The 27,483-nt window shown below is 41.2% G+C and overlaps 1 protein-coding gene across 4 annotated transcripts in view; it reads right to left on the reverse strand.

The window, feature by feature from the left end:
* The window catches only part of tiam2b (TIAM Rac1 associated GEF 2b), a 56,438-nt gene that overhangs the window by 6,990 nt on the left and 21,965 nt on the right, over nt 1–27,483 (reverse strand). For 2 of the 4 annotated variants that reach the window (XM_072686815.1, XM_072686792.1), the window contains exons 2-18: nt 20,337–20,668; nt 19,040–19,412; nt 18,428–18,823; nt 17,195–17,340; nt 16,366–16,670; nt 15,934–16,106; nt 14,453–14,677; nt 14,146–14,331; nt 13,519–13,665; nt 10,664–10,723; nt 7,847–8,017; nt 6,945–7,049; nt 6,717–6,795; nt 6,005–6,094; nt 5,199–5,423; nt 2,305–2,387; nt 731–919 (exon numbers count right to left, since the gene is read on the reverse strand). In XM_072686815.1, coding sequence (XP_072542916.1) covers nt 731–919; nt 2,305–2,387; nt 5,199–5,423; nt 6,005–6,094; nt 6,717–6,795; nt 6,945–7,049; nt 7,847–8,017; nt 10,664–10,723; nt 13,519–13,665; nt 14,146–14,331; nt 14,453–14,677; nt 15,934–16,106; nt 16,366–16,670; nt 17,195–17,340; nt 18,428–18,823; nt 19,040–19,412; nt 20,337–20,662 — 3,279 coding nt within the window. In that variant the 5' untranslated portion in view covers nt 20,663–20,668. Of the gene's footprint in view, nt 1–730; nt 920–2,304; nt 2,388–5,198; nt 5,424–6,004; nt 6,095–6,716; nt 6,796–6,944; nt 7,050–7,846; nt 8,018–10,663; nt 10,724–13,518; nt 13,666–14,145; nt 14,332–14,452; nt 14,678–15,933; nt 16,107–16,365; nt 16,671–17,194; nt 17,341–18,427; nt 18,824–19,039; nt 19,413–20,336; nt 20,669–22,793; nt 22,941–27,483 lie in introns of those variants that run through there. The other 2 variants (XM_072686800.1, XM_072686808.1) reach the window with 2 other exon arrangements.

The raw sequence follows: 27,483 nt of genomic DNA on the forward strand, positions 1-27,483 counted from the left end.
AAAAGTTGCGCCAGGTATATGAAGTGAAGAACGTTGTGAACAATTCTACTCTAAAGGCAGCCTCAGACCCTTCTTGTAAAAGAAATGTGAGAATGTGAGGAACATTTAAACTCTACAATGTAAAGTTTCTACAACTATTTCAATGGTTTTCATGTTAGAAATGTTCTATTTAGGAACTGACCGACAAATCCAACTGTGCATGCTAATTTGATTACATGTTAATAAACTGCTATAAATATTTTCAACATTTGTGTTCAAACCAATAGGAATCTGGTGTTCAGACAGTCCCGAGTGTTTTTAAAGTTTTGCAATAGTTATTTGGTATTAAGAAGTGTGATACTGCACTTAGTATCAGGATCAAAACCGTTGTCTGATATTGCGACAACCCTAACACTGGTTAAAACACATGGAAAGTTTACGTGCTGAAGCGTGCTGACGTCATTTTTGGCTTTGTTTGCAAGGTTTCACATTTTATTATATTATAATTACAAGTGATTGCCTTCCAACCGAGAAAACATGCTCAAAAACACCCCTCACTGGTGTATATAAAACCCATCTGATAACTCGACAGTTCCACATTGTCTTACCATGCGTATCAGATGTTTGGCAGCAATTAAGCTCTATGCTTGTCAATAAATGGTAAGAGTGAAATATAGCCTTAAACATTAATAACATCAAGAAATGATCACCACAATACAAATGAGCATCTGAGCACCATCTGACGTCATACCTTCACGTACGACTTCTCTGTGTCCACCAGCTCCTGAATGACCTTGCGCAGTCTCTCGGTGACGGACATGTGGCGCGGGCTGCCTCTGGCAGGGGCGCTGTCAGTGGAGTAAGGGTTTCTGTAGCCGTCCACAGTAAGGCCTTGATCTTCTGGGAAAGGCTGGTACAGTGAGCATGTGGTCTCCACAGTCTGGAGAAAAGAAGGAGGAACATCTACCATTACACAGCGTCCTTTACAGGTCTGGGAGATGCTGGCTCTTATTACGCACCTTTACCATTCAGTACAGATTAGAGAATAGGGTATCCGGATATGCTGACATTGTAGAGTATTATATAGCATTACCAAAACTGTGTAAACCAAGGATAGCATACTGTCATGTGTATAAAAATTAAAGACAGCATATCGGTACAGATGGATATTGGATCAATATCAACAGAAAATGCTGGATTGCAAAACTATTAAACTATATAAAATTAAACTTTTAGATGTAAGATGCACAAACTGTCAAATATAATGTTTATTATATTTAGCTGTTAATGTTGGGTCGTCTTCTTTTGCTGTATGTTATAGGTTAACTATGTAAAAATTCCTCAGACCTCCCTGACACCACTACCAAAATAAAATGGAAAAAACCTGAGTGGGAAATAGAGTACCCTGATTTCTCTTTTCAAGCAAGATAGTAAAAATACAATTTCTGTTTGGGCATTGGGAAAGAAAATGCACAAAAAATGGTACCATCACAAAATTACAGACAAATTTAAGGCATAAACTACCACTGTTTTTAGCCATTAGCTAAATAATCAGACCTATTCAGACAACCCTACTATGGCTAAAGAGTGCAGTTTGGCACACAGTGAAAGGACAACTGAATGACAATGAGCTTCTGGAGCTTTATCTCAGAGACACACATGGTCCACCTTCAGTGCTGCGGACAGACTGCAGCGTCTCGAGCAGAAATCCAGCCATTTGTCATCATAATCTGTCCTGCCAGAGAGTAATAAAGTGCTGACAAACTGATATATTCCCCAGGGAGGCCATTGTGCTGCGTGGTAGGGCTGTTTTCAACACCATGAGAATAGAAAACCCCAAAAAGGCACCAAAACGTTGAAAATAATTTCACATATAAATAAAGAAATGCATTTATTTTCTGGACTCATAGCGAGTTCAAACAGCTTTGTTAGGTGAACACTAACCACAAACCTTTAGAGTCAAGAGTATACTGGTAATATTGTGTATGTCGTTGTTTCAATACATCGAGAAACAATGATGCACTGAATTAAAATGTGTACATAATTTACAGACTAAAAGGGCATTTTATTATTATTATTATTATTATTATTATTATTATTTGTTGTTGTTGCAATTGTGTTCTTGTTTGGTGTATGTTTCTGGCCTGAGGCTTCCACTAACGTAAATCAAAGCAGTCCTTCCACCTGACCTTCTGACACTCAAGACTAATGCAGCGTTCACTAGGCACACTTTCACCACTCACCTCCTACATCTCACACTCTGTCCCCTGACCCCTCCCAGCACAGAGATAACACATTGCCCTGGCTTTCACTCCTCCAGCTTACCTTCCTGCAGCACTCAGCCTTATCACGCGCCTCCTCCAAAAAAGGCATTGAATCTCCTGGAACTTCCAGCAACTGAGACACATCTAGGAAAGAGGGAAAAGGGGGAAGAAACACGTCATAAACTGCAGGCTTAATCCAATATGAATCTGCAGCGTGTGTAGAGTATACAGTCTGACAGTAACAATTGTAGAGTGGTTTAATCCAGTATGAATCTGCAGCGTGTGTAGAGTATACAGTCTGACAGTAATAATTGTAGAGTGGTTTAAATCCAGTATGAATCTGCAGTGTGTGTAGAATATACAGTCTGACAGTAATAATTGTAGAGTGGTTTAATCCAGTATGAATCTGCGGTGTGTGTGGAGTATACAGTCTGACAGTAATAATTGTAGAGTGGTTTAATCCAGTATGAATCTGCAGCGTGTGTAGAGTATACAGTCTGACAGTAATAATTGTAGAGTGATTTAAATCCAGTATGAATCTGCAGTGTGTGTAGAATATACAGTCTGACAGTAATAATTGTAGAGTGGTTTAATCCAGTATGAATCTGCGGTGTGTGTGGAGTATACAGTCTGACAGTAATAATTGTAGAGTGGTTTAATCCAGTATGAATCTGCAGTGTGTGTAGAGTATACAGTCTGACAGTAATAATTGTAGAGTGGTTTAATCCAGTATGAATCTGCAGCGTGTGTAGAGTATACAGTCTGACAGTAATAATTGTAGAGTGGTTTAATCCAGTATGAATCTGCAGCGTGTGTAGAGTATACAGTCTGACAGTAATAATTGTAGAGTGGTTTAATCCAGTATGAATCTGCAGCGTGTGTAGAGTATACAGTCTGACAGTAATAATTGTAGAGTGGTTTAATCCAGTATGAATCTGCAGCGTGTGTAGAGTATACAGTCTGACAGTAATAATTGTAGAGTGGTTTAATCCGGTATGAATCTGCAGCGTGTGTAGAGTATACAGTCTGACAGTAATAATTGTAGAGTGGTTTAATCCGGTATGAATCTGCAGCGTGTGTAGAGTATACAGTCTGACAGTAATAATAGTAGAGTGGTTTAATCCAGTATGAATCTGCAGCGTGTGTAGAGTATACAGTCTGACAGTAATAATTGTAGAGTGGTTTAATCCAGTATGAATCTGCAGCGTGTGTAGAGTATACAGTCTGACAGTAATAATTGTAGAGTGGTTTAATCCAGTATGAATCTGCAGCGTGTGTAGAGTATACAGTCTGACAGTAATAATTGTAGAGTGGTTTAATCCAGTATGAATCTGCAGCGTGTGTAGAGTATACAGTCTGACAGTAATAATTGTAGAGTGGTTTAATCCAGTATGAATCTGCAGTGTGTGTAGAGTATACAGTCTGACAGTAATAATTGTAGAGTGGTTTAATCCGGTATGAATCTGCAGCGTGTGTAGAGTATACAGTCTGACAGTAATAATAGTAGAGTGGTTTAATCCAGTATGAATCTGCAGCGTGTGTAGAGTATACAGTCTGACAGTAATAATTGTAGAGTGGTTTAATCCAGTATGAATCTGCAGCGTGTGTAGAGTATACAGTCTGACAGTAATAATTGTAGAGTGGTTTAATCCAGTATGAATCTGCAGTGTGTGTAGAGTATACAGTCTGACAGTAGTTATGTCATTGTTGACAGTAATAAATAACAGGATTAAAAGTTGGTTTATAATTGGCTAAACCCAAAGCTAGTTCAGTGATGATAGCACCAATAGTGTTCCAATACACCTCATGCTAATGGCATAACAAAGACTGCTAAAAGACATGGCTGTACAGCGTATTGTCATTATTACTGTTACTGAGTGCCTAATAAAGTTATGTAATTATGAGAATTAGGCTATAGAGTTATAGAGATAGCCTATAGAGTTTATGGAGATAATTTGATCGATTGAGCCTGAGAGAAACTGTGACAGAACTAGCCGTTAAAGATGGTTTTACTTTGGTTAAGCCTCAAGGGAGGCAGCTAGACAGTAAGTGCACTTGACTGGTGCAAACCAGCATTGATCTGATTTCACTAATGGTCTTGCTGAGGCAATTCATTCAGCCTGTTCTCTCTTTCCACACAACCTGGCATATCGCCAAGGGAGACCCCTGCATGACTCCGGGTAAAGCGCACAGTTCAGTTCAGTTGGCTGCCACTTTAAATAAGACAAATTCAGCAGGGCTACCAAAAAAAACCCAGTGTTTAAATAACACTCGCAGTCTTCATTTATACCCAGCTGGATTTAACAGTGTTATTTATTCCAAGACTGTAGGTGTTAATTTAGCAGGGACATTTTGCTTCCTGTAGTTTTCCAGTATAACATACTGTAATTGTAAAATTTAAACACCATCTTGAAATATCTTGGTCTTTTGTACATACTGTGTAGAAACGTGATTAGCATACCAACCATTTCAGTGTAGAATAATGTTACTCACTCTCTACAGGAAAATACTTCAAGCAGAATTCCTGATGAAAGCCCTTTCTTCATGCTCAGGGCCGAACAAGTAAGTGTTGACGTATGCTTTGTTCTGACAGTCTTGCTGTGAAGCATGTCAGTCATGATCATTCAAAGATGAGCAGCAGGAGGGCCTAACCCTTTGGTTAAGATAAAGGGTCCATGGCTCCTCGTTCTGAGAGTATCAGACCAGCATTACGGGTTCATATTGATTTTCCTTTAAGGAAAATCTCATTGCTGCAGTTCCCTGATCTGATCAGCCTAAACATGTTTGGTGTCTAAAACTTGCTTCTTTAGTTTTGTACTGGAGATATCAGGCTAATGTAGCTAACAAGTAATGGAAGTGTACCGTATACCCAAACCTATGTATGTATGCTAAAGGATTAACCTGATATAAGTGTAGATTCTGAGTGTTGTCAAAATTAAGCCTCTGAAGTCATACCTGAAGAGCCCAGCCGTGGATGGCTTTGGCTCAGTGGTGGAGGGCAATAGTGGTCAGCGGGGTCACACTCCGGCCAGATGATGCTCTGATCATCGGATATGGATTCCTCTCGCCTCAGGACCAGCTGCAGGGCGTTCTGGCTGAAGAAGGTGTGTAAGAGACCCAGGTCCAGAGTGGATACACTCACACTGTTCACAGCCAAGATCTCATCTCCAGCCCTTAGCCCTGCACATGCCGAACACAAGCACATACTGGTTGAGAAAGGCTTCAGTAAGTTATTAGGTAGGCAAAAGCTAGATTATTCATTTGGTATAATTTACTTACTGCTTGAGGACAACACAGAAAAAATAATGGAATAACAGAACAACTGAATAACAGACATAAAAAAGTAACCAAATGTTTAAAAACTGAGAAATTAAACAGCAGAGTACTAATATGTGTAGGAGTGTGTGTTGTAGACATGCTTTAATGATGGAAAGTGAAAAAATAAGTACTAATACCTGCTTTAGGAGCTTCTAAAGAAAGTCAGTACTAACTACATTGTATTTTTGTATGTTATTTGAAATTACAGTTCTAAGATCTTAACTTGGCAACCTTAAACTAATGCAAAGATAATGTACGATTCAATAATAGATGATGCTTTTTAAGATGCTTTTGTGAATCTGGCTCCCAAATCTGTAATCAGAACTTACACCCAATTCATCACATCAGTGTACTCTAGTGCATTCCAGCACACTGTTTATCATCCACTAAGAGAATGTATATTTAGTACTGTCATGACAGATCAGATTACAGAGATGGATTACCCTCAGTGAACGCCAGGCCTTCTGCATGCACCTCACTAACGTAGATGTGACTCCGCCTCGAGCCGTCCACATGCCCCGTTACTGCAAACCCTGCAGATATATATCAGATAAGCCAGAGATAAGGAAGAGACAAGAGTGAGATTTACCAATCATAACTCATGAGGCAGGGTTTTAACACAGCAGGTTTTCACTGGTGCTGAAACTGAGCAGCTAATCCTACAAGAGTTTCAGTATTTAGCCTTTATTCAACCTTCCTTTAGATCCAAGACCCGCAAAAAAGAGACCAACCAGAGCCTCCAGTGCTGGAATGGAGGAATCATCTTCAATCATTCAGTGTCCATCATGGTGTACACAACTTGAAATACCATTTCTTATGTTTGGTTTAGTTGTTTCTGTCTTGTAGCTCATTTGAAATAAGCAAAGAAATTCTGTTGATTCTGAACTTTCAGTCTATACCCTGTTGGTGTTCTCAAGTATTGAAGGAGATGATTTATTATGTTATGAGTTTGATGGCACTGGATGTTTGTACAAACATGTCATAATTGATGTGTTTTTGTTATTTTTTTGATGGGCAAAAGTCAAAAGTGCTGACAGTACAGTATTCAGTACAGAAAAATGATAATAATAACTAATCTAAGGGTGAATGCTAAATCTAGCATCAAATATTATATGCAACATGACCGTAATATCCACTTCATGCCCTGCAACTCACCAAAATCAGTGGCTGTGTCTTGACGTGACATGTTTACGGTGAACACACTGAGAGGGCAAACTTCCAGTTCATCATACACCTGGGAAATGAAAGCACATAACAGAGTGATATTGAACTCAATTCAGTTAAATTAACTGTTGTCTTTTAAATTAAGTGAACATTTCATGATGATATGATGAATAGAAATGTACCCAAAGTCAAGTATACCATTTTTATTGAAGGTCTTACCAGCTCTCTCAGTAGGTCAGTGGGCGCTGGTGTGCTGGACTCCACATCCTGACCTAAACGCCTCTTCACACGCAAGCAATGTAGCATCGGGTCCAGCTGCTTTCCCTGCACACATTCAGAGGGCCAAGGATTAGCTGGACTTTTACACTGTACACTGGATAGTGACAGTTTGGCCAAGATTTACATAGTTTTATCCGCTCCATACTACAAATATAATCTGCCAAGACATGTTTGCTAGGTTTGCTTCTACAGTTACTGATGTTACAAGTTATGAAAGTAATGGAATGATTCAGTCTATTAGTACTAGACTTGCTTATGAAGTTTCTGACACTAAAGGACACACTGCTATCTATAAACATGGAGAAAAGAGAATACACAGTGTATTAGCTATTCTGAGGCCTAGAAAATGTCCATGTTTACAGATTACAGGGAGCCATTCAGTGTCGGAAACCACATAAACAAGTCTGTTGGAAATTACTGAGCTTGTGTTTTGAGGCAAGTGTACCATAATTTAAATGTAGTCTATATGATGTTAGGCTACTTCCATTTCCATAACTTATTAGTTACAAGAGTCTTGTAGCTTCAGTGTAAAACTAAAGGATCAAACTTCACACTAAAGACACTAAACATGTCTTGGCTGATTTTTTTTTTGGTGGATGCATGAAGAGGAAGAGAGGAACGGCTTCAAACAGAATACATGATTAAACATTGAAGAATCTGAGGCAATTACTGCAGAGGCAAAGATCGCTTTAAGCAAGTTTGTTCTCTCGCTTCCTTTGCTTTCATTACATTCTTGGTAACCACAGGAGAGCAGGCAGAGAGAAAAGTGCTGACTCAGAAGCAAAAGAAGGTCCTTTAGAAGTTTCCTGAATGTGTTAAATTGTGTTTGAGGCAGTGGTTACCTTGCAGGCCACGCAGAGGAGGTCGGCCACTAGGAAATCCTGCTTCACAGGAACGCTGAGGACATGGCCCTCTGGCATGGAGACCAACACTTGGGTTTCTACAGGACAGTCCCAGGAGTGGCCTTCGGGAGGCGCTGTAGAATGCAGTTTGGCTAAACCATCCAGTCTCTGCTGGACATGAAAAATGACAAACAAATGAGGAAAGTGAATCTCACAAAGCTCATCTGCTATGCATTACTAGTTAGATGGTGACAGCATTATTTAAAATTCTTCATTGCCTAAACACTGTCCATCAAAGTAATATCTGATTTGAACTGCAATATGTTTTGTATTATATTAATATTATATATAAAAAAATTAAAATATTGAAACATTTGTTTGAATAAAGCAGCAAGCAGCAGTGTCGATCAGGAGTGTTCAAAAGTCTGGAATTAATTTTTCAATATTGCCAGATGCACATTATGTAATATACTTGTCCTTTGCAAGTTTATAGGTTATAGAATCACAAATAAATAGTAAAAGCCGCTGTCATCATCAGGAAGACAAATATCCTATAAATAGATAATAACAGTATATTATTTACCCCTGAATAGCATAGCATTTTCATCAAAATATTTTGAATATTAAATACATCTAAGTGGCTCAGCGGTTAGAGCACTGGGATATTGATAACAGGGTTGTGGGTTCGATTCCTGGGCTCGGCAAGCTGCCATTGTTGGGTCCTTGAGCAAGGCCCTTTACCCTCTCTGCTCCCCGGGCGCTGGAGTTGGCTGCCCACTGCTCTGGGTGTGTGTGTGTGTGCTCATTGCCCCTAACACATGAGTGTGTGTGAGTGTGTGTTTGCTACCAGATGGGTTAAATGCGGAGGACACATTTCGCTGTACAGTGACAAATACGTGCACCTTTACCTTATCTACATTTGTTGTGTAGTTTGCAGTATTTAATGAAGTTGTAAATAGTTGCTCACTCCTGTGGATTCTGTAGTTCTGTTGTAGTTCTACAGCAGAAACTTAATTTCATGTGTTGCGTGCCGAATATCGACAGAGTACATGTTATGTTTATAATTGCAAACATTTCAATGCAGTTAATAGAAATTGGGACTAAAATGTGCAACCTATAGAGGATTAGTTCACTTATTTTTATTCATAAAATCAATAGCATGGACTTTGGTGCCCAAACTGTCTATTAAATAAGCAACTATATTAATATAAAAAGTGATTCCATATCCTTCCCTATGTAAAATGTCTGGAAGTATATTAAAATACTGACGTGCAGATGCAACAAGTCATGCTAATAGAGCTGACTCCCCATGGCAACACCTCGCTGAGGTCAGAGTTCATCTGACAATAGACGCAGTAATGAATCGAAGCCCCTCCCCCCTCTTTGGAGGGTTCTTCAGATGCCGCTGGCCTGTTTACAAAGCGTAGTGTCAACAGAGCAGCAGGCTGTTGGGACAGCTGTGTAAGCCCGGTCCCCGGAGAACAGAGAACCCACCCCTCCCACTCTCAGGGACACACTCCCCTTCCCTCCTTCAGAGGATTAGAGGGGTGAGAATGCTCCTGTCCAACAATACTGCTGGCACCTGGGCCCGGCACAGCATGGGGCTCTAAATAAAAACACTGGGAAAACTTGGCACCATTTGGTGGAGAAAGTTTCCCGGTGGAGCACCTGCTGCACGTTTGCACATACTGGTATAATGGTATGTGCATTATGCAGCAGCATCCAGACTTCCTAGTGGTGTAGATACCAGAGTGTAGAATTTGAAGGTGTTTGTATATGTTGAAAAGCGGTCATAGCGGTCAGCATGCAGTCATGTGAGCGTGGCCAGGGTGATAATACTAGAATAACAGTGGTGTTTCAGACTGTGTGCAGGGTGATGGAGTTAGCTACTTTTTGTTTTTTACCGAAGAAGTGCTTTAAATGCATACTAATGTCTGTAGTGGTGTGTTTTCACTGTAGTCTAGGCTTTGTCGTATACGAACAGGTATGCCTTCACTTCAGCCCCCCACCAATCACTCATTATAGTTAGCTGTTATAACTGAACTGGCCATCAAGCGCGTTGAGCTCCAATAAGGTTGCATTAACAGCAGTTCAAAAAGTTGTGGTGGTGAATTACACATCTCATAAGCAGTACGTGCTAGCATTCACCCTCCTAGCGCTGGTACATTGAGTGGGGGGAAGAGATCTAGCTAGTGGGTGGGAACTGGACATCAATTAAAGACAAATTGGGGGGAAACTATAAAAACTAGTAATTCTTCAAATGAGCTGTTTCTTCACTCAATATAAGTATGAGATCCAATTAGATTCATTCTTTTCAGCACTTTCCACTAATGTCCGCCATCTCATCTCAACATACTACAATAACTCTGGTGTTTGCTTTAGGCTATGTCCTCACTACAACATGTTCTTTTGAAAACTGTGACACCGGTGAGACACTGCTGGGTGTGTTTTAGTGTGGACGGGCACAAACTGAGACTCTTGGCCTCTATCATGTGATCATTTTCCATATGAAAACAAAGAGAATCGACTCGCAGCGATTAACACAACATACATACTGAATAAACAGCTTTGTTGCCCTTGTTGATGAAGATAAGCTCTAATACGAAGTTAAAATGCTCGTCTGGATGAAGAGTGCTTCTGTTTGAGATTGCATGTGTAAAATGAAGACATATTAGTGTGGACGTGGACTTAATCTAAGTAATGTTGGACTACTTTTATTAAATCATCTAATTGTACATACTGTACAAAGCTGATGCAAAAAATGATAAACAATAAAGCAATAAAGTAAGCGTAATTCTTAAGGCTCTCGTGTAGTACCTCAGAGCTGCTTTGCATTGCTGGGTGGCAAAGAGTTCCAGGGGGCTGTCCCTCAAATATCTGCAACATTTAAAAGACACACAGATACAAACATTAGAATACACCCAGCATAACATCCATGTCCAAGAAAAGCAGCACAGCTTCTATCTATGCCCTTAATTACAACCCAAACATCTGAGTCAGCAGCTTTGATACTATTTTCTTCCCCCCGGATCGGAACGGAGCGGGGTTCTGAGGTTTGGAAGGAAATAATCAAAGCTCGGAGTGATGCTGTAATTACAGCTCAGTGTGGGCAGCCTAATGCAGCAGCCTTCATCAGCACGAGCCACTGTCTCCCTCACCCAGACGCCCGTCTGTCCTCAATCAGCCACTATCATCCTCCTCCAAGGCACCTCAGAAAGATGCACACTGACCACACAGCTCACACCAGCTTCTACGCTTTCCACTGAACGTTGCTTTCTTTTGAAATAAGAATCTTCTCACTGGTACTTTTCAATGAAGTCAGAAAAAGCACCAGCAGTGTGCCATTCAACACTCACACTTCATGCTCAGAAAAGTGTCTTGCTTGGCTCAACTTTATTAGCACAGAGTGAAACTAATAAAGCTACTGCATTATTTTGCATCAAAAACATTCAGAAACACTAGATGTCCCCAAACCTTTAATTGATTTAATTCATTCATTTGTTTATTTAGCGAATGAGAGAGATAAATAAATCAAAATAAAGAAAAATTAAATCTGCCTTGTATGTTATTTTTCCCCTTGAGGTTCTTATTGTTCACACTTCAGGTGTTTATCTGGTAGGTAGAGTTTTCAGTATGATGCTCACTTGACCTTTTAATGAAACCCATCCCAGACTGGTTCGTTAATGTGCTTTTAAGACTGATTATTTACTCTAAACTCTATTAAACTTGCAAAAACTGAGGAGTCTTTTATGATACCAGCCCTTTAAATGAGCCTGGTGGGATATTCTTGTTGTAATAAATTGTAAATGTCATGACTTGTATGAAAGGCATCTTGCTGGGTTAGTCAGGTAGACCTAGTGCAGATAAGATAAGTTTTAAAAGCTAAAATAAAGTGTGTTACTGCGATGCAACAAATGTATTTCGAGTTGCTACGGATTAGCATTAGCTTATCCGATGAAGTGGCGCAGCATCTGGAGCAGTTCACTGCTTGCTGGGGGTCATTGATGCTAACTCGACTCAACTAAGTCATCAAAGCCTTCTGGAAATAATCACACAGACTCAGACCCTCAAATTCCCCACGGCCGTGTCTACTGCTGACCAGAGCCGGGCAGACTTCAGACGACAGAAGGGCAGTTTTTCCAGCTGTGTGATATCTAAGTGGACAGCGTGGTTTTACACAAACCTTCTGTTTCTCTCCTGCTCTCTCCAGCTTGCAGCAATTAACCACATGTGGCTTATGGTAACTGCCCTGTTGGAGGGGGTGTGTTATTAGGGGTCGTTTGGCCGAGATTAAGCTGCTCTGGGTCATTACCAGGTTGGAGGAGCTGAGCAATTGCCTTCAATCGCACGTGAGTCAGGCAGGAATCATGTGTGTGGATTTGGAGCTTTGAGCTGAAATGAACAACGCTCTTGTGTTTTCCTACTGTTTGAGCTCCAGTGTGAGTGCTGGTGAGTGAAGTGGTGGGAGTTTGTAATACCCCTGCGGGGGTTATAGCATTTCCTGACCTGCCAGCTCAGGCTAGCAGCTGTAGTCCTAAGTAAAAGAGCAACAAGTGGACAAAACAGATGTCTCTACATCTCTGTATTACCACACTGTGGTAGGAGTGTAGTAAATTGAGTTGATTATGCAAGTTTATATTTTTGAAATAAACTAGAAATGATGCTATAATTTTACACAGTCTTATCCTGAATCTCTTACTGACCATGTAGTTGGTCAGTAAAGACACCACTAACAAATTATCATCAGGCAAACTCATAAATATTGTCACATTTAGGATTAAGTTTTTCATCAGTCTCTATTGGACTATTAGACTATATGGTTTGTCCACGTTTGTAAATAACAACAGTATATGATACACACCAGTCACACATCCAGCCAGGCAGCCACCAATACCTAAACAGAGCAAAACTCCCAATGCTGAACTGCTCCCAAACACACTCATGACCAATGGCTTAGCAATTAGACAGATGAAAAGATTATTGGCGAAACAGCAAGGGCAGGGGGGATTTGCAGGTCACGCCTTATAAAGAGTGTTAAAGCGCATTCCAGAAACCTGTGTTTTCCAAAAGATTTATCAGCCAGGCACTCTGTTTCAAACAGAGGGGCTTCAGAAATGTGCTACTGCGCCAGGGGCCAGGCACACACTCATAAAGAGTTGTTTATATAGGTAAAAAAGGCAAAGTAAGAGAGTTTTCCTCTACAACCTGACAGACCAAAACCAAAACTAAGAAACAACAAAAAAAAGCAGTTAATTTTTTTCTGAAAGTGTACATGACCATTGTACATTAACTCCCCCATACATATTCTTTCCTATCACATGCAATGCTCCCGACACTGGAAACCAGCCCTGGTTCTGGGAGCAAGCGACTCTTTTTTTCTGAACTGCCTACGTAACTGGGTAGCCAACATGCTCTGAGAAAAGCACCGCCCAGCTCAGATGCGTCGGCCAGCAGATGCTAGTGCTGCCCAGCATTGCACTGGAGTGATTTGGGGAGAAAGTGCCATCTGCCCACCCTGGCGAGAGCAAGGCCAATTGTGCTCTCTTGGGGCCCTGGCTGCCGGTGGTCAGCAGCATTCGAACTAGCGATCCTCTGGTCATAGTGTCTGCGCCTTAATCCACTGGAGCACTCAGGGACTCAGTGTCAGCTTTTAACCGTACATGAAGCCCTACCTGGGACAGAGACTGTCTCTTTTCATGGTTTCGTCTTGTCAGGCTGTCCAGCCCTTTCTGAGAGGAGAAAATTCCCCGTTTACTCCGTACGCCCCGACACTGAGAGCGAGAGCGCCTTTTCAGAGTGGCCTCGTCACGAGTGCACATCTAGAAAGACACACACACACAAACACACACAGAATGCAATTTTAGGACATACTTTTAGAACATATTTAAGAGCCAGATTTAGAAAGATATGAGATAAATTGTATTAGAGCCCAATGACATTTCATGGGAATGTCATCAGCTTGCTATACTGAGCTCTGGGTTCTCTCTTAATTAGCTCTGCTGCTGTTTTTAAGGAAAGTCACTTTACTTTAATAAGTGAGTGCTGGTTACTATTCACCAGAACATGGAAGGAGCAGACAGAGAACATTTTCATACAGCCAAATGACATCTGAGTGGACTACAAAGTTGAAAATACACTGCAATACAGTCTAATCATATCACAGAATATATCATATACATATCTGCATTGCTAAATCTTCTTTTTACATGGCAGCAAGTGTAACAGAAGTCTGCCTGTAGATCTCTATTGTACAGCACTGCAATAACAAGGAAAGATAGGCAGTGCTGGTTATTATTTACCAGGGCGTGGAAGGATGACACTGAGAAAATTCCCAGACGACTGAGTGCCATCTTGGACGGGCGTCCAGCGGCAGCAAGCAGGCTCTTTGGGTTGGGCGGCTCGCTGCCCTGCAGGCTGGCCAGGTAACAGCGCATGCGGAAGAGCTCCATATTAAACTTCTCCAGGTTCTGTTCCCACTGCTGGATCTGCACACACAAAAAATAAAAAACTAAGTAAGTTTCCTATGAAAACACACACACACACACACACACACCCAAAACCCTCTACTTCCTAAAAGAATCTTGGCGTTTCCTCTGTGGCCCTCACCTGGCTCTCCACAGCTTTCCTGTTCTTCTGGTCACTAATGACGGTCAGCTGCAGCTCAGCCATCTTCTTCATCTTACTGTCCATGTCGATTTTCTGCAGCAGGGTTTTGCTCTGGCTCCTCAGCAGCCGCACCGTGTCCTCTTTGCCCTGACGTTTGGCCAGGTGCGATGCGCTGGCTGAGTGGATGGCCGTCACCCAGTTCTCCAGGTCTGTTTGATTAGCAGCCTGCCGGAGAAAGAGAGTGTGCTTTATGAGGTAGTCATGTTTAGGACAGTGATGATGTCCAAATGTTTGTGGACAGCCCTTACATCATGTGGACACCAACCTAAGTAACATGACAGATATGGTTTTGCTCTTTCAGTCTTAGAACATTAAACCGTTTTTGTTAAAAGCACTACTACATTTTAAGCATTGTTTTGGTCCTGTGTTTCTCTGCTTTTTATACAAAGTCAGGACTTTTGTGTCTGGAAAATGAAGAAAATTACACACACATCTCCACAGAGAACACAGCATTGAAAGCCAGGCTGCTGCAAACTCTTTGGACGGCAACTGGAACTATGGTAGGGCAAGCTGCCCTGGTTCTGTGGTGGTGATGTTTGGAGGTGAACCAGTGGTATGATTTCTGTCTGCGAAACGTGACATGTGAATCAGCAGGACATCATAGAGCACAGAGACTGCTGCTCTAACCATTGCAATGGCTGCCTTTGCACTTTGTGTATGCATGCATGTATGAAGCACAGAGGGCTATATGATTTAAAGCAGAACGTTGACGCTTAGCACAACAGGGCTTTCTTCTCTTCCCATGGAAAAACAAGGCCAACAAAACATGAGAGCACACATCCCTCCAGCTGAGACACGCACAGCCAATTTTTCATTACAGTACAGAGTTTACCAAGACATCGTTATGAAACTGGCAGCGAGAGAACATATTATGTAGACCAACGTAGTCATTATGAGCTAGAGTAGCAACAAATAAAATACGCTGTGAAGCACAGAGTGGTTTTCCGAGCGTGATCCTGCTACAAGTTAGCGGACAGTCACTGGGAATAATATAAGACTTCAAAATCCTTCATATTCTGTGGTAGGGCTGGGAAAAGCTGACTGTTTAACCAGGAGATAGAACTAGGTTTGCAGGGGGAGAGGGGACAAGTGCTGTGTTAAAGGAATAGTTTGGAAAAAGATGTTTGCTTTGTTAGTTCGGGGCTGGAGTTACGAGGATAATGTAGCTCCCAAGTAAGGAAAGCTCACGCCTCACCAGTTAGCACTGTGCGAACTGCATTCTGAAATATCACACACTTACCTCAGACCCAACGCAAGTCTAAGCAAGCAAGACTATTTGAGATTACCTAACAATTCAGCAGCGCTTGAAACATAATAATTTAAACTTCTATCATCAAACAAGTCCTGGCTGATCGACGAGTGTTTGAGGTAAGCACTCCAAAGTGCTCAGAATGTAGTACATGAAGTTATTGGATCCAAACCTGAAACAGGTAGACGTCTCCATAAGCATTGCTCAAACAGAAGACATGCTCCTTCTTGGGGTGTTCTGGGACGGCCTGTACGATGCTGTCCTCAGCCTGCAGGGCGTAACGTGGGCCAGCCTCCTGCTCTGGACATCCTTTACCATTGGCCTCACTCAGCAAGAGCGTACAACCTGCAGGAGCGGAACAACGATAAAAAGACTTTCCTTGGGTAAAAGTAAAAGCCTAAGTTGCAGCCCTCCACCCACCAGTGGTCCCCCACACCAACAATTTACTTATAAGCGTTTCCCTGTAAAACACCCACTTCAACTCAGGAACGGCTTGTTAATGAGCTGATTACTTGAGTCAGGTGTGTTGAAGCAGGAAAGCACTAAAATGTGCAGGCCAGAGCTACTCCTGGACCAGAACTGCATTCAGTAGAGTCATTCTCACCTTTAAGTGTGACCCAGTACTGCCTCCACCTTCGGCGAGTCACCAGCTCCAGTTTGCGCTCCTTATGCAGGCTGATGAGCGGTTTGAAGGCCAGCCAGCCAGCCCTGCGCACCACGCCCTGCTCTTTCTCAAACAGTAGCTCCATCTGCTCCAGAGAACCCAGAGAGCCACTGCTGGTTTCACCCTGCTCCCCATCACCTTCCCACGCCTGCAGAGCATCCGACAGTGTAGTGCTGCAACCGCCACCTGGTTCCAGCTCCTGCTTGAAGTTCTCATAGACGTTCTGTCTCAGACTTTGCTGCACACTGTAATTCATACATAGTCGTTTGAGCAATAGATTTGTATTTTGAGCATTTTTCTTTGTTTACTGGATGTTTACTTAATGCACTGGACATGAACTGGTTGTGTGATAGTTTGTCAATGATTTCATTAGTAAATAATGCTGAAATACAGGTAATTCCAAAGGATTCACTTACTTTTTGAACTACATTTAACTGAATACATTAGTAAAATGTATGAGCTGTGAACTTTTACCATACCTTACCATATATAAAAAACAGAAAAAGTGATATAAAAAATAACATTTATCTTTGTAGTTCATTATCTGGTCATTACTGGATGAAGTGTGTAACATAATACTGCAAATATTAAAACCATATAAACTATTTGAAACAACATTTATTTTATGCTCTTCATTTTTCTTTACTCTGTTTTGTTTTCTTTTTTTTATTTAATGCAAAATTATGCTGATGTAAAAAGATCTGTGTAAACCGCTGCTTTGAATGCTGTTGAGCATGGGGAACACTTGATTGTTTTGCAGTGCACGTACGGGTCTGTTAGAGAGCAGGCCGACTGCGTCTGGCTGCATACGAGGCTGCTCCAATACGGGCCGCCACCCAGCTGAAGGCTGGAGTCCCCCAGCAGGCCATCCACTCCACTGCTGAATGGCTCGAAGGCTTCCAGAGTGCTCGGCTCCTGACAGAGGAAAGAAGCAGAAATACACACTGAAGTGATAAAGAGGAGAGTAAACATTAACACACACTCACATTACCAAGCTAACACTGCATCAACAGGGCTCTAAGTGCTGTTACACACTTTCTTTTATTCCCCCTTAAAAGGCAACTCAAAGGAGCTGTCAGGCCAAGAATACCAAATATCTGTTTTCACGTACAAGCTGCTACTACTCGCTATCCACACTAGCACTGTAGTTCCAGTGCTGGCAGGTCAAGTACATCTGTAAATTCAGTTAAACAGTGGTGTCGTGAAAACATTAGGGGGCAACCAATTATGAGCTAGGTTCTGACAACCTGTCAGAACTGCAAAAAAAAAAAGAGAAACATAAGGCAGGCTTTGATGCACGCTAAATTCAGGTGCTAATCACACTTTATAGCTTAAATTAAAGCCTCTCATGCGCTCTGTGCCTAATTCTGGGGAGTTGGGGTCTACTGAGTTTATTAAAATGCTTAGTTTTAGTGTATTAAAAAGTCTTCCTATCTTTAATTCCACATTTGTACTGTTTTTCAGTTTAAACTGTTCAGAGTTAGTATGTTATTAAACATTAATAATAAATGTCCACATTTTACATTTCAAATTACCATGATCGGTGTACTAATAATCAATATCAGTTTTGGCTAATCAGTATTAGACATATTGGTCAAACCTTAGAAAAATAAATTACTACAAATGACACTGTTGTCTGTATAAGTAAAATCAAAAGGACCTGAGATTAACAGGTAGCAGCCAAGAAACTACGGAAGTAAACCTCAAGTTTAAGGAAAATATACAATCTATTTAGAAAATCAAGAGTAATATTCATCTTGTCATTTTATACTGAAAAGACATCCAAACCTAAGCAGAGCAGAGCTTAGAGACTCAGCTAATGGCAAAATTACACACAGATGTGAAGCAAGATTCAAAAGCCTGCATTCATCTGATACCAGTCAGGCAGGCGTGAAAGCAGCATGTGTGTTTTGCATGACGCGGACAATAGCACAATGGCACAGAGACGCTGGTAGTGGTGGCTTGTGTCCGCCCGCATCAGCCCCTTTTGTCATTTCCTCACCTGCAGCCTCCGTTTCTTTCTGCTTAGACTGCCTGTCCAGTCGCTGAGGCGGCGTATGCGGCTCTTGAGCGAGTCCTTCCTGCTGTTGCTGTCAGCTATGGGTTTTCTGCAAGGTAATGTGAGGGAAGAAAACGCTAGGTTTTCTGGACTCTCTTCTTGGAGGTCAGGCATGTCCTGGACCTGAACTGTCGGCAGTATTCCGGTCGTGGGAAATGGCCCGGTTAAGTTTGGGTTAGTGTAGAGGTCAGTGAAAGAGGTCAATCCAAAGTCTTTCTGCTCTATGGAGAGCAAGACAGAGTCCCCAATGCCGCTGTCCTCCTCAGTGCGTCCAGAATAACTGGTTATGTAGCCGTTGCTGCTGTACTGGCTGTTGTTCATCCTGGCCTGGAGATAGGGCTGCACAAAAGAAATACATTGCCACATTACAGTTATTTAGCTAATTACAGTGCGATAGCCCCAAATAACCTCTGCAAACTCATACCGGATCTCCTCAGGTGAAACTAACCCAGTCCCAATAGGGCTATAGAAGCTATGCATCTGCATATTGCAGTCTTTTGTAATATGAGTATTTTTGCAATATGATAAACAGACGACATCATCATGCAGCTCTACCTGGTGGAGGAGATCAGTCACATGTCCATCCAGTTGGGCTGTAGGGCAGGAGCCAAAGTCGTCAGTTCGTGTGGAGGACAGAGTGGTGTAGCCGCTGCTGTTGTCCGAAGGCTGACCAGTGGTAAAGACGTTATCACAGAGATCTGTCCCAGTGCCCCACGGAGAGTCGTACCAGGATGCCTCAGAGCTGAGGGAGCTGCCTTTGCTGTCTCTCAGCGTAGAGTCTTTAGGGACATCGTCCAGCTCTGATCTGCTGTTGGTAAATTCAACCCTCAAGCTTCCATCCTGCCTGAAAAGCACCTTGGGACTGCTTCTGCTGTGAAGAGCTTCAGAGCCAGAGCTTTTGGCTGAGGGTCGGGGACTACTGCCCTGGCTATCAAAAGTATGAACACATGGTTAGCAGTGGTGCACAATCTTAACATGAAGATTTAAACATGAATGTTACCTGTGATGTAATTCTAATTGATGTGTAATTTAAGTCTGTAATTATAATATTTGAATTACAGATAATAATTACAGCCAATAATAGATACACTCACATTTATAAACACCTAAAAATCAATGCACCAGAAAGGTTTGGAGCAGTGCACTTTTGGTCCCCTAAGGAAACCTTTAGTTAAGTGGTTTCAACTGTGTTTTTTTAAAGAAGCATCAGCTGAAAGATTCTTTAGGGAACCAAAGGTAATTGTTTTATGGACGTGCTATGTTTTAGAAGGTAGCCACAAGTGGTGGGTTTTTCCATTCATTTTCCATTAAAACTTACTGAAATGGATCACGATACCACAATGTCCACCATGGATAACATCAAACATGGCCTCACAAACTGCAGAACACTGCGCATCCAGACAAGAACATCTCCTCCATACTAATAAAAGTGCTTAAACTAGACTCCTAATGATTATATTTACATACCATTTTAAACCCTTAAAAAGCCTATGGCCTGCTGGTGGGCCGACAGTTTTATAACAAGCTTCTATTACCAAAGAAAGTCCTACCAGTTTGTACAGAAGTCCCTGTAGTTACTGAATAACACACCTTAGTGTGTAATAAGCCTTGCTGCGTTAAGGGGTTCAGAGCTGGACTTTTATGAATGTCATAATATGTAATATATGAATTGTTATATATGAATTAATTAAAGATAATATAAAATTAGAAGTAAAATGTCGCTCATTTCTATGAGCTTTGCATCCCTCACATTAAATGCATCATTGTTCTCATTGTACTTCATTAATCATACAGAGGCTAAAGTGGCATAAAATGTCTGTAATAACAGCATGTAATAAATAGACATAATTACACATAGCAGCCGTTCTGCTGAGCCAGGTGACACTCATAGTCCAGCTTGCTGTTGTTTGGCATGGAGCTGTGCTGCTGCTGCTTGTTGTTGTTGTTGCTTTTGATGTATTCACAGTGGCGCGAGGTGTACGACTGGCCATTTTTGTGCTGGTTTGAGCTGTTCCTGGAGGAGCTGTGGGTCTTATAGGTCGGCGCACCTCCTCCTGCACTCCTCCACCAGCTGTGGGGGGACAGGGTTTCCTCTCTGGAGGGGTTTATCTTCAAAGAGCAGGGCCGGGACTTGCTGGGAATGATGAAGCTGCTGTACTGACTGTCCGTGTTCCCCATTCTGATCTGTGACCACAAACAGAAACAAACAAAGAGGTCCATCAGCAATGACTGGAACTGATATAATAGTATTATAACTAGTGAGGAAACTATATGAATGATATATGATCAATCAGGGTTTAAAAAGTGAATCTTCATGACACTCTTCTTATGAAATTGAGTAACACACCCCAAATTAACGTATTTTAGCAGAATCTCATTCACTTACTCACTCATGTTTAACAGACTGACACTTCTCCACAAGGGGTGCTATGGGTATCCAAAAAGCTTTTGGTGCTTTGCATCAATGACACTGTGTATCCTTGTACAAAAATACATTTTAAGTTTTAATGACCCATTTACTACTGGTCACTTTATCATGAGTCATGAGTACCAGGATTATATCTGAACAAGACCAAACCACATAAAAAATGCCAGTGTTAACGAACCCAGGATGCATTTAGACAGATACAAATACTTCAGGAGGTGATCTGAGACGCATTTGAACCACATGTTACAACAGTGTAAATGCATCCATCTCTTCAACACGCATTTGACAACCAATGCTCCTCCAGTACAACTGAAACACCAATCGCAGCACAACTAGCAAATTTGCATATTCCGTCTCAGACAGCGACTGAATTTCATTCTGACTAACCGGAGACTGTGAAATGTAAATGCATGTGGCTAAAATATTTTTTTCTAGATACAATCCAGACACTAGTCACATGAAGTGACCAGGTGTAAACGGGGTCAGTGTCGGTATTGTTACTATACAGTAAGTGGTCTCTAGAATAACAAGGACACTTTTCAAACTACTGTAGCGATCCCCCACCCCTGTCATACTCAGTGGCAGAAGCAATCAATATCTCCATGTTCTCTTTCCACACTGTGTGAAAGTTAAAGCAGCATTATACAAGAATTGGGGTGCATCCCAACTGTGTACTGCACATTAATACTATATGGCAGAGGTCTTTCAAATCTAGGCCTTGAATCTAGTTTCCAGTCCGGGTAGTCCTGGTAATCCTTGGTAGGTATGACACTAAATGGCCAATCAATTACTAATAACTGTTCTCTTAACTTCCAATGAGAACAACGTCCAGGATTGAAAAACTGGTACTAATTTTTAAATATAATTTAGGGTAAAGATTTGATCTTGGCTGTATATATATATATATATATATATATATATATATATATATATATATATATATATATATATATATAGTGTATACTAATCTTAATAGTGTAGGCTTGGCAGGTTAGTACACAACATTTGAACATGCTAACTCATTTCATACTAACAGAAAGTAATTAAACGTTGCTATGATGTGAGTTGCTTCTCCCTTTCGGTTTCACATTGTATTGTGGGACAACACTAATGTCCATTAAAACCATATTTAAAAACAAAAGGTTCTAACTGTGCATCATGGACTTTTGAGGATACTCAACTTTGAAACTTCTATCTATAATACATACTATAAACCTAGTTAGTATTATTAATTAGTACACAATTGGGGTGCACCATTGTTTTTTTGCTCATTGCTTTGTGTAGTGTAATAGATTTTTCCACCACTGTCAGGAATCTAAACCATGCTTTGAGCACATCTCATGGACAGCTGTACACGTACATTTGTTGACAAGCTGAAGAGTAGTGAAGTGGAAGAAGGACTGAGTATAATATTACAGGAGTGGATGCTAGGAGACACTATTCTGCCTATTACAACTCAGTGGAATATTGATATGAACCTGTTATTAAAAGGTAAACTTGCTAGGTAATGCTGATTTCATAAATATCAGTTGCAGTTGTAGTTTTGCCAGTCAACATTGCCCCTCCCCTTTTCGAGGTTTGGTACCACCACCTTGGTTCCCTTCTACCTTCAGTGACTTTAGCAGCAATCTTCTGTAAAGACTGTCCAACCTAGTAACTGTTGCTATTAAAGAACACATTTGTGGACGGAGCATGAAGAGATCAGCAGCACAGTAAAAGTTAACATTTCGGCAGAAACTCTTCTTCTAACCCATGCTCTCTCACTCACACTCTCATAATGCTCTCTCTCACTCACTCTGAGACTCATTCTCTCTCACTCTCGCTCTCTCTCTTTTGCTCACTCTGTCACAAGCACTCTTTAGTAGCAGTAGGTGTATTTACCAGCTGTTATTCAGGTCCTCAGGATCAAGAGTAGTAACTCCTCATATTCCTCATTGCAGTGTTCAGATAGTCCTGCTGTTCTGCTGCTGTTCTGTTATCCTCCTCTGTGCAATCCTTCACTTCACTGGTCCTGTGAGGACTTCTAGACTTACGATCTCTCTCTCTCTCTTTCTCTCTCTCTCTCTCTCTCTCTCTCTCTCTCTCTCTCTCTCTCTCTAGCTGTTCTGTGGTCTCTCTTGCTCATCTGTAGGGAAACAGAAGAGGGAGGGGCATGTGTCAGAAACACAGCCAGCCCTTGTGTGTGTGTGTGTGTGTGTGCTATGTGGTGGGAAGCCCCCCCCCTCCTTCCCCAAATCCAAACAGCACTCACGCTTTCCTTCTGGCTGCTCCACGGTTCCATGACGTACCGCAACAAGGCTCTACAAGAGCAGACTTCATTCTGTCCTGCTGTTTATTTTCAGCTTTGGAAATTCCAAACAATTTTCATTCATTTTCGTGTGCCTGTAACCATAATGACTAAAAGGTAACAAGATACGTCCAAACAAGACTCCACGTGAAAGCCTTCCTGAAGACATCTGACGGGACAGCTATTAGTCTATGTGACTAAAACCTCTTAATTTAGAATGATAGTTTCTTTAAGTCAAAATTATATTATATCATATCATAATATGGTGCCTTTTGGATGTTAATTTAGGTGTGCACACTTATGTGGAAGCTACACTGTGTAAAAATGCCACTGCACTTCATGCAGTATGTGGCCTGACTGTGGTGTATATGTGGGGTGTACTGGTTGGTAACCGGGAATGGACCGCCGCCAATCCATGTGGTTAGTGGGGAGGATGGTGATGGGAAATGTGGGCCAGACCTGAGCCTAAATAATTTAACTATCTGAGAACTTGTTTCCATAGTGCACAACTAGACACGTCTTCAGTGGAAGAAGTCATGCAGGCTGCTTGGGGAGTTTTCATATCTTGTAACTGAGCGAATGTGGGGGCCAGCAGGGTACAGCTGCAGCCAAACACATCAACACCCATCCTCTCCTGGGTTCAATACGCACCACCATGAAACACATCCCTGACCTTTGACCCTGAAACGAGGGTCAAAGAATTTGAAAGGAGGTGTCCAGAGTTGAATACAGCCACTATTACAGCCATTATATACTCACACACACACACACACACACACACACACACACACACACACACACACACACCAAAAAGCCCTCTGTGTATCCAATGAAACAGGCAGCTGGTTACAACCATACACACACAAACACACAGAAGAAATCTTAAGATAAAAAAACTCAGCTGACCTAATCCTCATCACCGACCTAATCCTCATCTGTGAGCTACTGCACTTTGAAAACTACACTACACCAATGTCCTCGGTTAGTCAAAGTCATTTCCATGGTTAAACTATACTCATTTCCATGGTTACATTAACATCCATTCCCAGTTTTCATATAACTACTTCTATTATAACACCACTTTCCAAGATTTTGCTGCACTCATTTCCATGGTTACACTATACCAGTATCCATGGTTACAGTACACTCATTTTCATGACTGCCCAACACCAAATTCCATGATTATACTGCCTCCATTTCCATGGTTACACTACACCCTCTTAAATAGTTACATTACACCCATTTCCATGGCTATACTGCAGCAGTTTCCATGGTTACACTACAATCCATCATTATGCTAGACCAATATCCATCGTAAGGCTACACTAATATCAGTAGGTTGCATGAGTAATGAAACCATTATAATACCTTATAATTATACCTTATTATAATGTTACAAAATAGGGAATAGCTTTATAGCGTTACCTGTTGTGATTCAGATACTGCTGCCTTACTGCTTAATCGCTAGTAAGCTGACTACAATCTTGGTAAAAATTACTGTAAGACATAAACATGAGTGGCCATATTGAAGTCTACACTTCTGGTTATCTCCAAGCTAAAGAAAATCGTTGGAATTCTGTCCAATTCTGTCTACCTCTTTTGCAGTGATATGAGACTACACTATATGGACAAAAATATTAGGACACCTGCTTTTTTACAGTTTCTTCTGAAATCAAGGGTATTAAACATGAGTTACTGTCTCTACTTTCCAGGGAAGACTTTGTACTACATTTTTGGAGCATTGCTGTGAGGATTTGATTACATGAGCGTTAGTGAGGTCAGGATGGTGGAGGATCACCACCCCACCTCATCCTTAACAAAAGTATGAGATGGCGAACCATTATTCAAAAGAACACAGTTCCACTGCTCCACAGGAACCTCAGAGCGGCTGTAGTTCCGCCCACCTTCGAGATACATCATAAGAAGAGAGTTTTGAATGTCTGGTTGGATAATGTCTAAATAAATCATCTCTAATAGACTTACTTATGTGGTTGCAGTGACTGGGTAACATTCCATAATACAAGCACTGTGCATCTATCCCTTTTAAATATCATCTAGTAAATCGTCAGTCCATCTGAATCTGTCTGTGTTAATTGTGAATGGCAGTGGTGGTGATGGTGAATGGAGGGGGGGGTGGATCACTGGTTCATTATGATAATCGGCAGCAGGCGGGACGATGCGATGAACAACAGTGAGCTTTTCAGAAGAGGGCTGTGCAGAAGCAGCCAATCAGGCGAAATGTGCTTCAGACACGAACGTCTACAGAGGCGGAACAAGTGCACTGTGGGACGTCTGTCTCTATGGTCTCCAACAAGCTGATTTGAATGGTGTGAATGGATACGCCTCGGTCTGCGGGTCCTTTTTGTTTGTGTGCATGTGTGCTTGTGTGTGTGCGCGCTTGTGAGTGTGTGCTGGTATCAGTGGCCATCTGCTGCTTCAGAGAGGTGCTCTGACACCCCTGACCTCCGAACTTCCAGAGTGCCATATTGCACTGGAATGCAGCCGTGCAGAAAATGAGACAACACTCCTGGACAGACCCCATCTGATGGGTCAAATGCACTTGTTGAGTTTCTTTGCAGTGTGTGTGTGTGTGTGTGTGTGTGTGCTGGAATTCCATCTGCTCTTGATTCCAGACTTTCATTCATTAACTCTAACGCAGAGACCAGTCGTGGCATATGTGTGCTATTACTCCATATATGACAAGTTCAACCTCAGCATGGAGAGAGTTCTACACACGTAACATCTCATTGGTGATCCATACAGGGTGTTTGTCTTCTTTACCTTGTTTTCATGAGCCCCCAGAGTAGTGTGTGAGCTGTATGTCCACGTTAGTCCTAGTAAAATTGATCAGCATAGGGAAGTGGAGCTTTCTTAGTGTTTCTGTCACCGTATAAAAAAGCTTCATGCTGCCTTTATTGTTGGATGCACTGCGATGCCTTTAAAAGTGCCACATTCTTATTTCAACCAATGAAATCATTACGGACTGGACAAGGATGATATGTCTGAGATTCTGTGTGTCAGAATTTAAATGGAAAGAGACCTTTTTTGCGTTTGTTGTCTCTATTGAGAAGCACTTGTTCAAGTATAAAGGTTTAAAATGATGAGAATAAAATAATCACATATTTGCTGTTCTAAAAACTGTATCAACAGGTTTACATTTAATAATTTTATTTATTGATGTCAGAATAAACTGCACAAACCTGCATAAGAATCTCTTATTGATTCTTATATCTAAGTTTTTGTTGATTTTGTAACTGGCACAATTAACATAATCTAAAGTAGTTTCTAATATGTTTGAAGATGTACTCCACCATTTTCCAACCTAAGCACTGTCTGTTGCATCTGTAGTGTATGGTTGATTTCAATAAACAATATATTCATCACATATTTCTGTGTCCTGTAAAAGAAAAAAAATCAAAACACATTTGTAACAGACGTTATTGGACAGCTGCTGATTACTGTCAATCAATGTTAATGTGAAGTAAGTATTATTAAGGTAGGTTCTTTGTCTATCTATCTATTTAGATAATTCCTTGTCATGCTTTATTCTTTTGCATTCTGTATTTTTATAAAATATATCATTTTTTACTGAGGCATTTCTCAAAAGGTGTATGTTGTTAAGATTCCTACTGTGTGTCCAGAATTGGGAAAACACACTTTAAGGGATGCTGCTACTAATGCTAGTCCTGCTGATGCTGGAACTAATTGTGAAAAGTGCTGCTGCCTGTCTTGGCCAGGATACTCAATAGCTGTAACACAGTTTAAATATCAATGAGATTTTCCTGGTTTATTAAAGTGTAATAAATACATTTCAGGGCACATGTCAATTAATTCTTCACTCAATGGTATTTATAAATGAAGCTGTAAATCTATGTTGCACTTTACTAGCATAGTGGTGTGGGTGGCCTTAGGGAAAGTGAAAGTAACAGGAATGGTCTGTTTACAGTTTTGCTCCAGTCTTGAACGTAGCAGGCCTTTTTTTAAAGGACATTCAAATGTCTCTCTCATCCTGAATGTGTACAGTGAGGGTATACTGGCTGTAGTTTCATATTTATGTTACACATTTACACACCACAAACATTTATTCATAGAATTCAGCAACTGTCTCATGACTTCTATGGTCAGTACAAGGTTAACAGGATTGTTTTCTTTCAGCATAACATATTATTAAAATGATATGATGTGATTTTTAACACAGTGCTACAGGTAAAGCAGGTATCAAATAATAAATCATGTGATAAATCTGGTGGGAGAGTTTTATCTCGGAAAGTGATTATCCACCAA

Source organism: Salminus brasiliensis, chromosome 1 (assembly GCF_030463535.1).
Source record: "Salminus brasiliensis chromosome 1, fSalBra1.hap2, whole genome shotgun sequence".
NCBI lineage: Eukaryota > Metazoa > Chordata > Actinopteri > Characiformes > Bryconidae > Salminus > Salminus brasiliensis.